We start from the raw sequence: 16551 nt of genomic DNA on the forward strand, positions 1-16551 counted from the left end.
TCCTTGCCTTTTGTTGAAAAAAAATTCAAATGTTAACAAACAACACATATCAGTAGATCATTACTGCATATGAGGTATAGATTTATCTTTCCAGTTTTTTTATGGTAATTGTTTTAGTTGATTCCCATACAAGGAAAATTTACAATACCTGGTATCTTAGAAGATTACAAGAGATATAGCAAATAATATCTGTTCAGGAATATCGAATGCAGTGTTGATATTATTGCAAAATGGAACAATAGGATAGGTTCAGACAATTATTAGTTAATGTTCTAGTCCTGAGTTGTATTTCCAACAACTGATTATAGATAGTTCTTAAGTTGTGACTGTAATGGGGCCTGGTCATTACAGTCACAAGAAAATTTACAGAATTACAGAAAAACACAGTTGGAAGGGACCTTGGAGGTTTTCTGGTCCAACCTCGTGCTCAAGCAGCAGAATCTATATTATTCTGGACAAATGGTTGTTTAATCTCTTCTTAAAACCTCCACTGATTAATTGTTCTCACTGAAAGGAAATTGTAGGTTGAATCTCTCTTTATTAAGCTTCCATCCATTACATCTTGTCCTGCCTTCAGGTGCTTTGCAGAATAGCTTGATCTCCTCTATGAGAGTCCCTCAGAGATTGGAAAATTGCTATCATGTTAACCCTAGTACTTCTCTTCTTTAGACTAGACATATTTAATTCCTGCAACCATTCATTGTACAATTTGGCCTCCAGTTCACTAAACATCTTTGTTATTCTTCTCTGCACATTTTCTAGAGTCTCAACATAGAATAGAATAAAATAGAATAGAATAGAATAGAATAGAATAGAATAGAATAGAATAGAATAGAATAGAATAGAATAGAATAGAATTTTTATTGGCCAAGTGTGATTGGACACACAAGGAATTTGTCTTGGTGCATATGCTTTCAGTGTACATAAAAGAAAAGATACCTTCATCAAGATACAACACTTACAACACTTAATGATAGTCATAGGGTACAAATTTAACACTTAATGATACAACACTTAATGATAGTCATAGGCTACAAATAAGCTATTAGGAAACTATATCAGTATAAATCGTAAGGATACAAGCAACAAAATTACAGTCATAAGTGGAAGGAGATGGGTGATGGGAATGATGAGAAGATTCATAGTAGTGCAGATTTAGAAAATAGTTTGACAGTGTTGAGGAAATTATTTGTTTAGCAGAATGATGGCGTTTAGGAAAAAACTATTCTTGTGTCTAGTTGTTCTGGTGTACAGTGCTCTATAGCGTCGTTTTGAGGGTAGGCGTTGAAACAGTTTATGTCCAGAATATGAGGGATCTGCAGGTATTTTCACAGCCCTCTTTTTGATTCATGCAGTAAACAGGTCCTCAATGGAAGGCAGGTTGGTAGCCATTGTTTTTTCTGCAGTTCTAATTATCCTCTGAAGTCTGTGTCTGTCTTGTTGGGTTGCAGAACCAAACCTCTTATCCTCTGAAGTCTGTGTCTGTCTTGTTGGGTAGCAGAACCAAACCAGACAGACAGTTATAGAGGTGCTGATGACAGACTCAATAATTCCTCTGTAGAACTGTATCAGCAGCTCCTTGGGCAGTTTGAGCTTTCTGAGTTGGCGCAGAAAGAACATTCTTTGTTGTCCTTTTTTGATGTCGTTTTTGATGTTAGCTGTCCATTTTAGATCTTGTGAAATGGTAGAACCTAGAAATTTGAAGGTTTCTACTATTGATACTGTGTTGTCTAGTATTGTGAGAGGTGCAAGTATGGAGGGGTTTCTCCTAAAGTCTACCACCATGTCTACGGTTTTGAGTGTGTTCAGTTCCAGATTGTTCTGGTCGCATCACGAGGCTAGTCGTTCAACCTCCTGTCTGTATGCGGATTCATCATTGTCTCGAATGAGACCGATCACTGTTGTGTCATCTCCGAACTTCAGTAGCTTAGCAGATGGATCGTTAGAGATGCAGTCATTGGTATACAGAGAGAAGGAAAGTGGGGAGAGCACACAGCCTTGTGGGGCCCCTGTGCTAATTGTACAGGTATCTGATGTGATTTTGCTTAGCTTCACCTGCTGCTTCCTGTTTGTTAGGAAGGCTGTGATCCACTTACAAATCTGTTCAGGTACCTGTAGCTGGTTTAGTTTAGTTAGAAGTGTGTCTGGAATGATGGTATTGAATGCCGAACTAAAGTCTACAAAGAGGACCCTTGCGTAGGTCTTTGGAGATTTATGATGTTGTAGGATGTAATGCAGCGCCATATTAACAGCATCATCTGTTGATCTATTTGCTTGGTATGCAAATTGCAAGCAGTGGATCCGTGATGATTTTCAAATGGGACAGCACTAGCCTTTCAAAGGTTTTCATGACTACAGATGGTAGAGCAACTGGTCTGTAGTCATTCAGTTCCTTGATGGTGGGCCTCTTCGGTACTGGGATGATAGTAGAGCATTTAAAGCAAGAAGGAACATAGCACATCTCTAATGATTTATTGAAGATATGGGTGAAGATGGGGGCCAATTGGTCAGCACAGACTTTTAAACAAGAAGGTGTTATCTTGTCTGGGCCTGGAGCTTTTCCTGGCTTTTGTCTGTGAAATAGGTCTTGCACTTCCTTTTCTGTGATCATTAGGGGTTGTGAACCCAATGTGATGGGGTAAGTTGTAGGAGGCTTAGCTGTTGTTGGTTTGTCTGAGATGGGAGTTGTGGAGATAGGTGGCTATAGTTTCCTTTCGAACCTGCAGTAAAACACATTCAGGTCATCTGCCAGTTGAGTTTTCCACATGTTTGTTGTTTCATTCGTTGAGAACTGATTCCTTAGCTTTTCAGAGTAGCCTCTTTTTGCTGCTCTGATCTCCCTTGTTAATACATTTCTGGCCTGATTGTACAGCATTTTATCACCTTTTCTGTAGGCTTCCTCTTTGAATGATGTAGCTGCTTAAGTTTAGCTGTGAACCAAGGTTTGTTGTTACTGTATATTCGCAAGTTCCTTGTCGGTACACATAGGTCTTCACAGAAGCTGACATATGATGTTACAGTATCTGTGAATTCATCCAGGTCTGCAGAGGTATCTTCAAAAATATTCCAATCAATGCAATCAAAGCAAGCCTGCAGCTTTAAGTTTGCCTCCTCAGTTCAGGCCTTCATTGATTTAATTGTTGGTTTTGTGGTTTTAAGTCTTTTCCTGTAAGCAGGTACATGGTGAATCATGCAATGGTCAGAGTGTCCTACAGCTGCTCGTGGTAAAGACCGATAAGCATCTTTTAGTGTTGTGTAGCTAAAGTATTCTTGCCTCTAGTGGGACAATTGACATGCTGAAAATATTTTGGTAGCTCTTTCCTTAAGTTTGCCTTGTTTAAAGGTAAAGGTAAAGGTTCCCCTCGCACATACGTGCTAGTCGTTGCCAACCCTAGGGGGCGGTGCTCATCTCCGTTTCAAAGCCGAAGAGCCAGCCCTGTCTGAAGACGTCTCAGTGGTCATGTGGCCGGCATGACTCAACGCTAAAGGCGCACAGAACGCTGTTACCTTCCCACCAAAGGTGGTCCCTATTTTTTCTACTTGCATTTTTATGTGCTTTTGAAACAGCTAGGTTGGCAGAAGCTGGGACAAGTAACGGGAGCTCACCCCATTACACGGCAGCACTAGGGATTCGAACCACTGAGTTGCTGACCTTTATATCGACAAGCTCAACGTCCTAGCCCCTGAGCCACTGCGTGCCTTGTTTAGATCTCCCAAAATAATGGCCAGTGAATCGGGGTATTTGGCTTCAGCCTTCATAATTTGGTCAGCTAGAGTTCGTAATGCCTTGTTTACATAGGCTTGTGGTGGGACATAAACAGCAATTAGAAGAAATGAGGAAAATTCACGAGGCAAATAGTATGGTTTGCAGTTGATAATTAATGTCTCTAAGTTTTCATCACAAAATTTGTAAATTACAGTTAAATCCTGACATCAGCTGTTGTTGATTATAAGCATAAGCCTCCTCCCTTCTTTTTACCAGATATTTTTGTAATTCTGTCTGATCGTTCAATCTGAAACCCTGGGATATGCATCTTTTTTGTATTATGTTGACCAAAACTGGATGCAGTATTTCAAGTGTGGTCTTATCAAGGCAGTATACAGCAATACTAACACTTCACATGATCTTGATGCTATCTATCTGTTGATGCAGCCTAAGACTGCAGTGCAGGGGTGAAATTCACTTACCTTCCCTACCAGTTTGCAAATGTGCATGCACATGCACAGAGGCTTAAAATTGTTGCAAAAAAGCAACGTTATGACATTTGCACGGGTGGGCAGAGCATCCCGCAGCTGCTGCTACTGGTTCACCCAAGCCGGATAGAACCGGCTGAATTTCACCCCGTTGCAGTGGCTTTTTGGCAGCTGCAGCACACTGCTAGCTCATGCTCAAGTTGAGCCAAGTACCATCTATTCTATATCTGTGCATTTGGTTGTGATGGTCAGTAAACAAGGAACCCATATGATTGCCCCACTTAACAACCCCTACTCTTCCTGATGTGTGAACGTGAGCAGAGCAAAGTATGCCTCGGGTGTGGGAGGCCAAGTAACTTAGTAGTAAACAATTTAAATTCCTACTGTGGTTTAAACTTAATATTGATGGTGTATTTTCTGCATTATTGGGCAAGTATCTCAGATCATTTAGTTCAAGATGGACCACATTGCAAAAGCAGAGTTATAAATATAATATTTCAGATTTTATTTGGAATACCGATCGCTTGTTCAAGTATAATTCTAGAAATACGTTGAACATAAAATATTCAGTAGGACTGGGTGGTACTATAAATTCAAAGAAAGAAAGGTGCTTCAGAGTTTGTGTTGGTACATTCATTGCACTGCTAGCATATAAATATCGGTGCTGCTCTTGCACTTTGGTACATTTGTTCTGTAGAAAATTCTCATTTTCTTCTTCTTATACTTGTCACAGAGAATATAGTTTATATGTAGTTCTGGTGAGATGATCATGGTAAACTTATTATAGTAAGATGATTATGGAAACAGAAAAGTTCTGGAATGCATTTATTTTTTTTACTTCAGACCTAATACTTTGTGTATTTTTTTTGCAGCGTTCATACTTCCGAACCTTTCTAATGCATGGATTCCACTTTCTAGTCAGGTTCCTTTGTGTTAAGGATATCAGAGACACGCAATGTGGTTTTAAACTCTTGACCCGGGAGGCTGCTTCTCGGACATTTTCAGCTCTTCATATAGAACGTTGGTTGGTATATTTCTTTCAGTTAATTGGAAACTGGTAATGTGTGCAAGATTATGATGCATAATCCAGTATGTACATATATATGCTAAATAATTTTATGACTAGAATGCAAGAGCTTTCAGGCATTGCAAAGACTTTTGTATATTCACTGGGTCTGTCTTCAATTTATGAAGATAGCTCTTCACGCTTTTATCAAAATTAGAAGAGTTACTTTTAGTCTCTAGGACAGACCAATATAATGCAATTAAGGGCCAGACTGATAAATTAAAAATAATACTGGGCTGCAGTGGAGTATCTGCTAGGTCTTTCTATGGTAGCAGTCAGTGAGGCTTGAAGATGCGAAGCAGCATGTCTTTTAGAGGGGAGATGACTGCAAAGAGCTAGGCATCGACAGCTCTTTTCTTGTGGCAGTGATGCTTAGCTGCAGTGGATTTGTAGACTTTTCCAAAAGTGCCACAGATCTTATGTTATACAGGCCTGCTCTAGATATCATTTAGAGAAGTAGAAGGATGGACACCTGTCCCAGTGAAGTTCACATCTACTTTTTTTAAAAAAAAATACTATTTATTTAATCAGCAGAAAAAAACAATAGAAAAAGGGTGCCCCTTTTAAAACAAAATTACATACACATTTACACTGGAGGAAATAGGTGAACTTTTTGCTAATCTGTGAGCCAAGGTATGAAGGAAACAACAACACTGTCGTAATGGCAGACCTTAACTACCTTATACCAGCTGGGAAACAAAATCTGCAGTGAGTGGGAGATCAAACAAGTTTCTGAATGCCTAGCTGACATCTTTGTCACCCAAAAGCTGAAGGAGAGAACAAGAGGGTTGGCTATACTGGACATAATCCTAACTAATATGGATCAAACGGTTAAGCGAGTGCTCTAAAGCAGGGGTCCCCAACCTTTTGGACCTCAGGGACCACCAAGTTCATAATTTTAAATCCCATGGACCACTAATACAAATCCAGTGCACTGCTTGCTGAAGTGCCTGGACTCCCAGTGATGGGATGGGGTCCTTCAGGCACTCTCCCTCCTCTCTCTCTCTCTCTTTCTTCCACTCTTTATCTCTCATTTTCTTTTTCTCTCTCTCCCCCCCTCTCATTCTGATTCTCTCTCTCTCTCTGATTCTCTTTCATTCTTTCTGTCTTTCATTCTCTCTGATTCTCTCTTTCACTCTTTGTCTCTTTCTCTGTCTCTCATTCTCTCTTATTCTGATTCTCTCTGTCTCATTCTTTCTCTTTCATTCTGTCTCTTTCTCTCTCTCTCTCTCTCTCTCTCTCTCTCTCTCTGTCTCTTTCTGTCTCTCTCTCTCTCATTCTTTTTCTCTAATATTATGGGCCAGTCTTGGGGCTGAGAGGAAGTCAAGCATTTCTGTGAGAGATCAAGATGCGTGGAGCACCAACAAGGGCCAGAAGTAGTGCAGGAGCGAAGCACTACTTGAACTTGTGCGGCATCAGCATTCCGCCTCGGTATATTTGCGCCAGCTGGTGGCACAAAGCAGCCCTCATCTCCTATCGCTTGGGATTTGGAGCGGTAAATGGCGTCTAGTCCGGGGAGCAGCCGGATTTTGCTCTCCATTGCGGATGCCAGATCGCCCCCTGCAAGCTCTCGTCTCTCAAGAAGTGCTCCCTGAAGTGGCATGGGAAGCTTTGGTCGGGCTCCTTGAGAGACGAGATCTTGCGGGGGGGGGGGGCAAACTGGCATCCGCAATGGAGAGCAAAATCCAGCTGCTCTCCGGACCAGATGCTTTTTACCGCTCCAAGTCCCAAGCAGCAGGAAACGAGGGCTGCCTTGCACTGCAAATATACTGAGGTGGAATTCTGATGTCGCACTACAGCAGAGAGAAGCCAAATTTTACTCTCCATTGCGGACGCCAGATCGGCCCCTTACAAGCTCTCGTCTCCCGAGGAGCCCGACCAAAGCTTCCCACGCCGCTTCAGGGAGCACTCCTTGAGAGACGAGAGCTTGCAGGGGCGCGATCTGGCATCCACAATGGAGAGCAAAATCCGGCTGCTCTCTGGACTACATGCTATTTACTGCTCCAAGTCCCAAGCGGCAGGAGACGAGGGCTGCCTTGCACCACCGGCTGGCAAAAATATACCAAATGAAAATAGTGTGGCACTCCTGCAGCTTCCAGCCATCTCAAGCACCTCTTCAGCCTGCTTGCACCACCCCCTCCCCTGCCATCACAACAGCACCATTATTTCATTCCGGATGGTGAGGGCTGCACTCCTTTTTGCACGTGCGCTCCTTTTTGCACGTGCCAACCCAGGACACAGATTTCCAGCCCCCCATGGCTGGTCCCATATTCCAGAGCTGTAGAAGTCTCATAGTACTGGCCCTTTGGTCATTCCGGAGCAGCTCCTCCACCAGGGTGCACTGGCCTGCCAGGTGGGGGAGCTGCTTCGGGATGACCAACCGGCCAGTCCAGTGACTACTACAGTCCCACCCAGAGGCCTTACAGAAGGAGAGATGTAGGCCCGAAAGGTGTCTTGCATAGGGATAGTCCCGTGGGCGCGCCTCCACTGCAGGTCCCTGCAGTGGTTTCTTCTCCCGTTCCAAAGGAAGATGCAGGGAGCCTCCCTTCGCAGAGTAGTTCTCCCCACCAAGGTTCGGAGGTCTCTTCATTGGTGGATTTCTCCAGCAGTGAGCAAGGGCACGGTGTTCAAGGAACCAAGTCGTCTGGTTTTGACCACCGACGCCAGCCTTTATGGCTGGGGTGCCCACCTAGAGTTGGAAATAGCTCAGGGCAGATGGACTCCTCACGATCTATCTCACAATATCAATTGGCTGGAACTGAGAGCCATTCACCTGGCCTTATAGGTCTTTCAGGACAGAGTTCAGGGTCAGGACATTCTCATCAGGACAGACAACATGGCTGCAAAGGCCCATGTCAATCGCTTTGGAGGGACCCACTCCTGGCAGAAGGTTGGACCAATCTGTTTGTTGGTATGAAACTTAACACCTTAGGTAGTGTTCCATCATAGCATTGGTCTGTTCAGCTGTTCCATGCTAGGGTGGAAGGCTGAACTCAATCCTTGTTCAAATCTGATTAGGTGTACAAAATCCCTCCAGAATCTGGCTGTAAATTGCACCCCTCTATTGGAGATAATATGCCGGGGCACCCTGTGTAGGCAGTAGATGTATTGAATGAATAACTTAGCCAGCCATCGAGCTGATGGAAACCCGCTACATGGGATGAAATGCACCTGCTTTGATAATAAGTCAATCACGGTCCATATTACCATATGAACCTTGCTATCTGGTAGGTCCACGATGAAATCCATAGCAATTTCATCCCAAGGCCTAGTGGGCTCAGCTACAGATTGTAAGAGGCCGAGTGGTTTTCCCGGCCTCACTGCACGGATCAGACAACTCTTCACATAATCCTCAACCTCCTTGCATATTTTTGGCCACCAGAATTGACGCCATCTGAGGTGTAGTGTTTTTTTTGTTTTGTTTTTTTATAAATAATTTTTATTTCCATTTTCCAACATCATATTTATGTACAAACTATTATCCATCATTAATCATTAATTTTTATTTATTACTGATTCAGGCCTGCCCGATTGCCACTTCCTTTCTTCACAACCTCCCTCTCTACCCTCTACTACTTTCACATCCTTCATCTCCTTCACTTTACTACTTCCTCTCCTCCTTCTCCACTCCTCCCTTCTTCCACCCTATCTAACCTTCTTATTCCCCTCCTCCTTCTCTACTCTTTCCTACCTACTTTCTTCCCTCCTTCTACTCCTCTCTCCTTTTCTTTCTGAAATGGCAGTCGAGCATCCCCAAAAATTTTAAATTTTTGAATTTCATATCTTCAAAAATTACTGTACATTAATAATCAATCCATGTATCATTTTCCCCCCCTTTCCCCCCCCTTCCCCCCCCCCAGACTTCCCAGAGCAAATACCGGGTATTATGACCAACAATCACAAGCTAAAGTATACAAAATATACATAACCTCCCACCTTTAAAAATTTAAAACTTTAGATCCCCTCACAATAAAAATAAAAAGATAGGAAAGAATAATAAAAAGAAAAAAAGAAAAGAAGCAATACCAACTTCACATATTACTTCTTCTTACAGTCCATTTTTAAAATTAATCCATCTTCTCAAATTCAATTTTTTTTCCCACTTGTATATTCCTTCAAATTTCATGTCCATTTCTCAAATTACAGTCCATCTTCTCGAACTCAAATTTTTATCACTTATATATTTCTTCAATTGCCATAACATTTAATGTCCGTTCTTCTTACAGTCCATTTTAAAAATTAGTCCATCTTCTAAAATTCAAATTTATTTTTTTCACCTACTTGTATATTCCTTCAAATTTCATAAGTCCATTTCTTAAATTACAATCCAGCTTCTCAAATTCAAATTTTCATCACTATATTTCTTCAATTGTCATAAGATTTAATATCCAATCTTCCAATACTACTCCATCAATCGAATATCATTTCGAATAAAGTCTTTCAAATATAATATTTCCAGCTTAACTTCATAACTTTTACTATCTATAAACGTGTCAATTAAAACAAATAATCATTTAAACTACATCCACAATATAACAGTAAACAGTTAAAATCATTACATCCACATTATCTAAATTCATAAATTTCACTTTCCATCCTTCACAATTAAATAATATCATCCCATAAATTTATACCATACAAATAACAAATAACAAAAATCCTATAATTTATATCCTAAACAAATCAATTCCAAAAATTAACCATAATCATCATATTAACATCTTAAACATTCCTCCCCTCTCCCATTCTATTTTCCATCATTTCCAAACCAATTAACTTAGCATCTAACAACAAAGGTTTCCCACTCTTTAAAACATTAATATAAAAATGTCTTGCTTTCATAACTGAATTAAGAAAATACTTTCTGCCTCTAAAATTCACTGACAAACCCATTGGAACTTCCCATCTAAAATATATCTGATGTTTCTTAAACTCATCCACTAAAAAAGCAAATTCTCTTCTCTTTCTTAACATTTTAGGAGGAATTTCCTTCATCATTTTTATATCTTGTCCCAATATTTGAAATTTATTTTTATAAAAGGCTTGCAAAATTTCATACCTAACCTTTTTAGTTGTAAAATAAATAACCACATCCCTCGGTACTCTATTTTGTCGTGCCCACCAAGAATTAACACGATAAATTCTTTCAATATTAATCTCAAAATCTTCTGGCTCCACACCCTTTATCTGAGCAGAGGCTTGCGTAAAAATCTCTTTTAAATTTTCCTTCCTATTTTGTTTCAAACCCTCACCCATATAGCATATTCCATTAATCTATATTGTAATATTACTCTTTCTTCATCTGCCCTATCTACCTTTGCCTGTATATCTTCCATCTTATTATCTAAGTTCCAATTCTTTTGATTTTTTTGAATTTCTTCTATTTTCCTTTGCAACTCTAAATTAGCTTTATTAATTTCTGCAAGATCATCTTCCATCTGAATACAAGAGCTTAATATTTGCGCAATTGCATCCTTTACCATTTTCATTTCCCTCTTCTGCTCTTCCAACACTTCCTTAAAATCCAACATCTCTTTCTCTATTTCATCAAATTTTTGATCTATTTCTAAAAAATGATTCTCCAAAAACTCCTGTAAAGAATTTCTTAATTCCTTTTTGATTTCTTCTTTTAATTTTTGAATCTGAGCTGAATCTTTTTTATGACTTTTGGCACTATTTGCTTAAAAGCCATTTTAAAAAAAATATAACTTAATAACGGACCCAAAAAAAAATTAAAAAAGAGAAATTCAAAAAACTTTTCTTCTAAATCACTATAATCCCAAAGAAGAAGAAAAAATATAAATCATAAAATTCTTGTTTCTTCCATTTAGTCAGTATCTTCCTATGTATCTTCTAATTCGACACTAGCTGTTAGTAAGCATTTCTTTAACTTTCGTTTCCAGTATACACATTCCACAAAACTGCCATTTGCTTTCTTCTCTCCTATCTTCGCAACAAATATATCCTCAGGGGCTTGCAGTCTTCTTACAAACAAGTGCTAGAACTCCAGTTTCTGCTCCGTCCACGTTACAATCCATCATAAATCAATTCCTGCTGTGGAAATTGGACGCTACGTTTCGTCTGCCATAAAAGGCAGATGTCTTCCCCAGCCAGGAGCTTATCAGGCTATGGAATGAGAACTCCCCACAAGCCTCAGAAGCTTCTGTGGCTATATTTGGGTGTCTCAACTTCAGCCTGAATGCTCATCTCTTCCTCTTTGCCTGAGGGAAGAGATTTCCAAGCTGTTGGACCAGATTTACAATGTCCTGACAGCTTTACAGATTAGGGAGTTAGCAGCCTAATCAAAGCTGCTCCTCAACGGAGCGGAGCCATACCGGAAGTCTGAGGTGTAGTGTTTTTAGGAAATCAAAATGTCCCACTGCTTTAACATCATGGCACTGTTTTAAGACTGAAATCCTAAGTTTTGAGGGAATATATAGTTTATCTCCCTTCCATGCCAGGCTCTCCCGGTGTGTTGCCAGTGATTTGTTAGTCATTAGCCATTCGTCAGTAGCTAAAGCTTTTCGGAGATCCTCAGGCCAAATGTTCTCTAACCCACTACCTTTCACCTGTTCTACTGCTTGCTTTGGAGATATCATGGCCGGTACAACCTCTTCCCACTTGCTATTATACTGAGGCATATGGGATAAAACATCGGCCAAAAGTTTTTCCCAGCTGGCACATACTTCAGGGTAAAGGCAAACCATTGGAAATATTGAGCCCATCATACTTGTTTCGGGAATAACTTTCTGGGTGTTTGGAGGGCTTCCAGGTTCTTATGGTCTGTCCAGACCTTGAACGGTTTCCCTGAGCCCTCCAGTAAGTGTCGCCAAGTCAGGAGTGCCCATCATATAATGAAGACCTCCTTCTCCCATATTGCCCAGCCCCTTTCTGTTGGTGTGAGTTTCCACGATGTGTAAGCACAAGGCTGAAGCCTGTCCTGAATATTTACTTGTAATAGGACCGCCCCTACTGCTACATCACTTGCATCTGCCTGCATCATGAAAGGCACTGTCGGATTGGGATGTTTTAGAACTGGCTCCAGAGCAAAAAGCATTTTAAGTGGTTCGAAAGCCCTCTGACACGGAGTTGACCATGCTAGCCCCTGCTCCATCTGTGGTTTTGTTGTGGCAGGTTTAGTACACAGGAGACCTGTCAGTGGTAAACACTATCTGGGCAAATGATGGAATAACTTGTCTGTAGAAGTTGGCAAATCCAAGAAAACTCTGCAGTTATTTTCTTGTTTTCAGGGCTTGCCACTCTAACACCACCTCAACCTTCTTGGGGTCCATTTCCACACCCTCACCAGATATTCTATAACCTAGATAGTCCAACTGTGTGGTGAAATTCACATTTAGAGAGTTTCACGAACAGTTTGGCATCCAGCAGTTTTATGAACACTTGGTGTACCAACTAGGTATGTTCCTCCATTGTTTCTTGCAAGTCAGGCTTCATGAATATCTTGCCAGTTGCCAAGGTATCAAGCAAATCTTTCATGAGTGGCAATGGATATAAATGCTCTACACATACCGCATTGAGACCCCGGAAGTCTACACATATACATAGACTGCCATCATTCTACTCCCTAAGGAGTACAGGGGCAGCCATGTGCTAGGCTGTATGAAACTCCTAGCCAGCTTCCTATCGATATATTGTCTCAATTCTTCAATCTCCTTTGGGGTCATTGAGTACATACGGGGTTTTGGCAATTTGGCTCCCTGCACTATAGAGTTGATAGAGCATCAACTCTGGAGCGCAGTCAGTAGGAAAATGAGGTGGTAAGACTTCGCACTTGTCCTCACTGAAAACCCTTGCCAAATCCTCATATGTAGCCGGGCACCCCTTTTCCGTGGTTGACTGCTCTTGCTGTAATCCCCCCTCTGCTCCATTTACTTGGTCACACGCCGGTGGTTCAGGCCCAAGCACCAGCTTCAATTTATGAAACCCCACTTCCCACCAGACGGTGGGTTCCCGTTTGTCTACCCAAGCTAGTCCTAAAATAATAGGTTCAATCATCGTGTCTAGTACTACAAACCAGATACATTCCCAGTGCTCCTCTATTTCGAGCCGAACTGGCTCAGTGACGTGTGTAACTGGGCACCCCCCCAAGGTATACTCATCCATTTGCTCAAACTTGATGAGAAGCCGTAGCCTCATCATGCAGAGTCCCAATTTATCAACTATATTGTGGTGCATCAAACACCTGGTGCACCCAGAATCAACTAACTCCCCATGCTTAACCCCTGTAGTTGTACGTGTGTTCCTGATGGTCACCTGAATCGCAAACGGGTGGATAGGATTACTCACCATTCCCTAACATAGTCCTTTGCCGGTCTGCCCTGCTGCTTCAAAGCCACTAGCTGTTCTTCAGCCACCTGTGCCCTGGATTCATCCTCAAACCTCATACGTAGTGCCTCCAGGAAAAAGCTGACATTTGCCAATTCTCTGGAGTGATCACTGTGGAGGTTGGCCACCCAGCCCGCAACCTCTCCCATCAGCATGATGGCCACAACCATCACCCACTGAGATGGGTAGAATCGGCCATAGAGGTTCATGTGGCTTATAACTTGGGTAAGAAATAGGGCTACCCTTTCTAAGCTCCCATCAAAGGTGGCCTATATAGGAGGTGGGCCCCCAAGCGCCTGTTGGGGCCATATTCCTGGAGGTCATATGGGTGCCTGGTTCACTGCCCCACCTGAGCCCGGCCCTTGGCTAAATCTGCTATCTGCCCTGTGGGTTCCTTGCTGCCATCTTGGGCGTGGCCCCCCCAAATCTCGCTCTACCAAGACTCTGTGCGGGGCATGGTCAGCACTTCGCATCACCTCCCCCCAGCGATGAAGTGGGAGCTTCAGGGGCTTGCTGTTCTGCACTTCGTGACTGGCCAAAAGCCTGCTCCACCCGCAGCATGGGGCTAGCCAGGTGAAATTGTATCTCTGATCCTGGGCCTCCAGGCCCTCCTTGCCAAGTGGTAGAGGGGTCCAGGGCTGCTAGGATGGGGCATCCCGGAAACTACCCACCCCAAACCTCTCCCTCAGTACATTCATGGTGTTAACCCCAGGACCCATAAAATAACTTCATTCGTCCTCATCTTCAGTCCAGAAGACATGCCCTCTGTATCTCCACCCCTGGAACAGTGCTCCAGCATGAGGGGATGTGGGCACCCGAGGTCCAACAGTCCCTCTTAATACAGAGCTATGCCACCAGTTTCCAGATGACGATCTGGCAACCCCAGTTCCCTGAGCCTCCTAGCCCTCTCCCGGACTGCCCTCACTCCTGTTGGGTTGAGTCTCTGGCTGTTCACTGTCCTCCTTGGCCTCTGGAACTGCCACCTCCTTCTCCCCTTCCACAGTCTCTGAGTCAGCATCCCATCCGATGTTCCCTCTGCCATCCCCGTCCGATGCCTACTTACAGTCCAAATGAAAGCAGGAAGTAGGAGAGCCGACTTTCTCTCGGTGTCAGGTGTGCCTCCATTCAAAACTCAAGAAAGAAAAACCCCAACTCCATATTTGTAGAGAAAGGTATTTTTACTGAGTGTGAACTGAATGCAACGAAAGAATAGCAAAGTCTGAGGTAATAGGTGCAAAAATTACATATTGAAAGCAATCCCAAATCCCTTCCCCCAAAGACCCAAGTTGAGTGTCCAAACCACAGCTCCCCAAGATGTCATGTGGGGTTCTTCTTCAGACAGCCCCCATCCATCTGGTATGCCGGAATGGTTGACCTTGACAGCTATCAGCATCATAAGTAGAGGCTGACACTAGGCTTGCTAAACTGCCTGTGCGGAAACCGGGTAGAACAAGCCAGACTGCAAACAGTGTAAAGTTGGCGCTGAGAGCTTCCACCTCTCAGTGCCTCCTTATAGCAGCACTACACTCCCCTCCACCTAGGTGTCCATGTTTGGCTTTCTGGCTGTTTGGCGGCCAATTCAAATGTGCCACCCAACTTCCATGCGTTGCCGTCTGATTTGTCGTCATCAGGCGGTGCTGCCCACTGGCATGGATTTCTCCTGCTGTTGACATGATTCGCCAACTCCACCACCACCACCCATGCCCATGAAGTTGTCACCCCTCCATCCGTGTCACACCAGCCTTTTCCCCCAGGCTTGTGATCGTTCCCCTTGTTCATGTGTGTCAAGCGCTGATTGACGCTCGACACCTTCCTTAATAACGCCCAACCCACTTTGAAGTTGCCTCCCAACTTCTAAATCCAGTAGACACCTTTGGAATTTGCCTATGGGCCAAATACCGTACTAGAAATGGCATCCAGGTATCCTAACTTTTTGGTTTTGTTGACCTGCATATTTTTAAGCATAGCATTCAGGGTCTGATGGATTTTTAGTTATGCCATCTGCCTAGGAAAAATAAGGACTGGTTCACACTCCTGTTATCCCTAAATTAGGGTAAAGATATTTAAGTAGGGCTGAGTGAAAATTAGATGCTTGATCCATGAGGATCTCCTTTAGTATGTCTTATCGTACTGATTTTGACCAGTTCTTTTGTTCTTTATATTATTAATAGAACATTTATTAAGGGAACTGTTTTCAAATAACATGTTGCATAGTGACATACAATTAGGATATACAATATTCCTTTACTGGATTGGAGCAGAGGGCCCACAATATCCATGGCTATTTTGAAAAAAAAATAGGAATTAAGGACACACTCTCCAATGGAACTTTATCTTGTCTTCCTTTTGGTTTCATTAATTGACAAACAACCTCGCTGGCTCCTCTTTCACGTTCCTGTGCGCACACGTGCGCAGGTGAGCTGGCCTTCTCATGTGCAAGAGTGGCAAAACTCGGAAGAGTAGCGTTCCATTGCGTATGCGCACGCTGGCACCCGAACTTCCGGGTTTCCATTACACACATGTGCAACAGCCAGCTGTTTGTCAGGCACACCTCCGCACCGGAAACCAGATGTTCGGGTTCCGGTGCGCACATACGCAGCGGAACGCTGCTCTTCTGGGTTTTGGCGCTCCCACACACGCGAAGGCCAGCGAGGCCGCGTGGTCCAAGCGGGATGGTTTTGCGTGCCATTTCTGGCATGCTGTTCAGCATGCAGTGATGTAAAAGGTTAGCTATCACTGGACTAGGGCATCCTAGTTCCCCTATTAAAGTGGCACAGCTGGGAAGGATCCTAGGTTCCTTCCCTCCTGTTTGTCCTCCTTCTTTGCTTTTGCCATAGACTGGGCTCTTATGGTTACTCCTACTACTTTAGCCTCCTCCCTGAAGCCCTTTGTTGGAATCAAACCTCAGCAATTGGAAAACTTATTCCAATCATTAGATTACATAA

The 16551-nt window shown here is 42.8% G+C and overlaps 1 protein-coding gene across 1 annotated transcript in view; it reads left to right on the top strand.

Moving 5' to 3' along the window:
• The window catches only part of ALG5 (ALG5 dolichyl-phosphate beta-glucosyltransferase), a 38319-nt gene that overhangs the window by 18059 nt on the left and 3709 nt on the right, over positions 1 to 16551 (top strand). Inside the window, exon 8 of the mRNA XM_058165868.1 lies at positions 5067 to 5218. Within this exon, the coding sequence (XP_058021851.1) occupies positions 5067 to 5218 (152 nt within the window). The remainder of the gene's footprint in view (positions 1 to 5066; positions 5219 to 16551) is intronic.

The sequence above is a fragment of the Ahaetulla prasina genome, chromosome 2 (assembly GCF_028640845.1).
Source record: "Ahaetulla prasina isolate Xishuangbanna chromosome 2, ASM2864084v1, whole genome shotgun sequence".
NCBI lineage: Eukaryota > Metazoa > Chordata > Lepidosauria > Squamata > Colubridae > Ahaetulla > Ahaetulla prasina.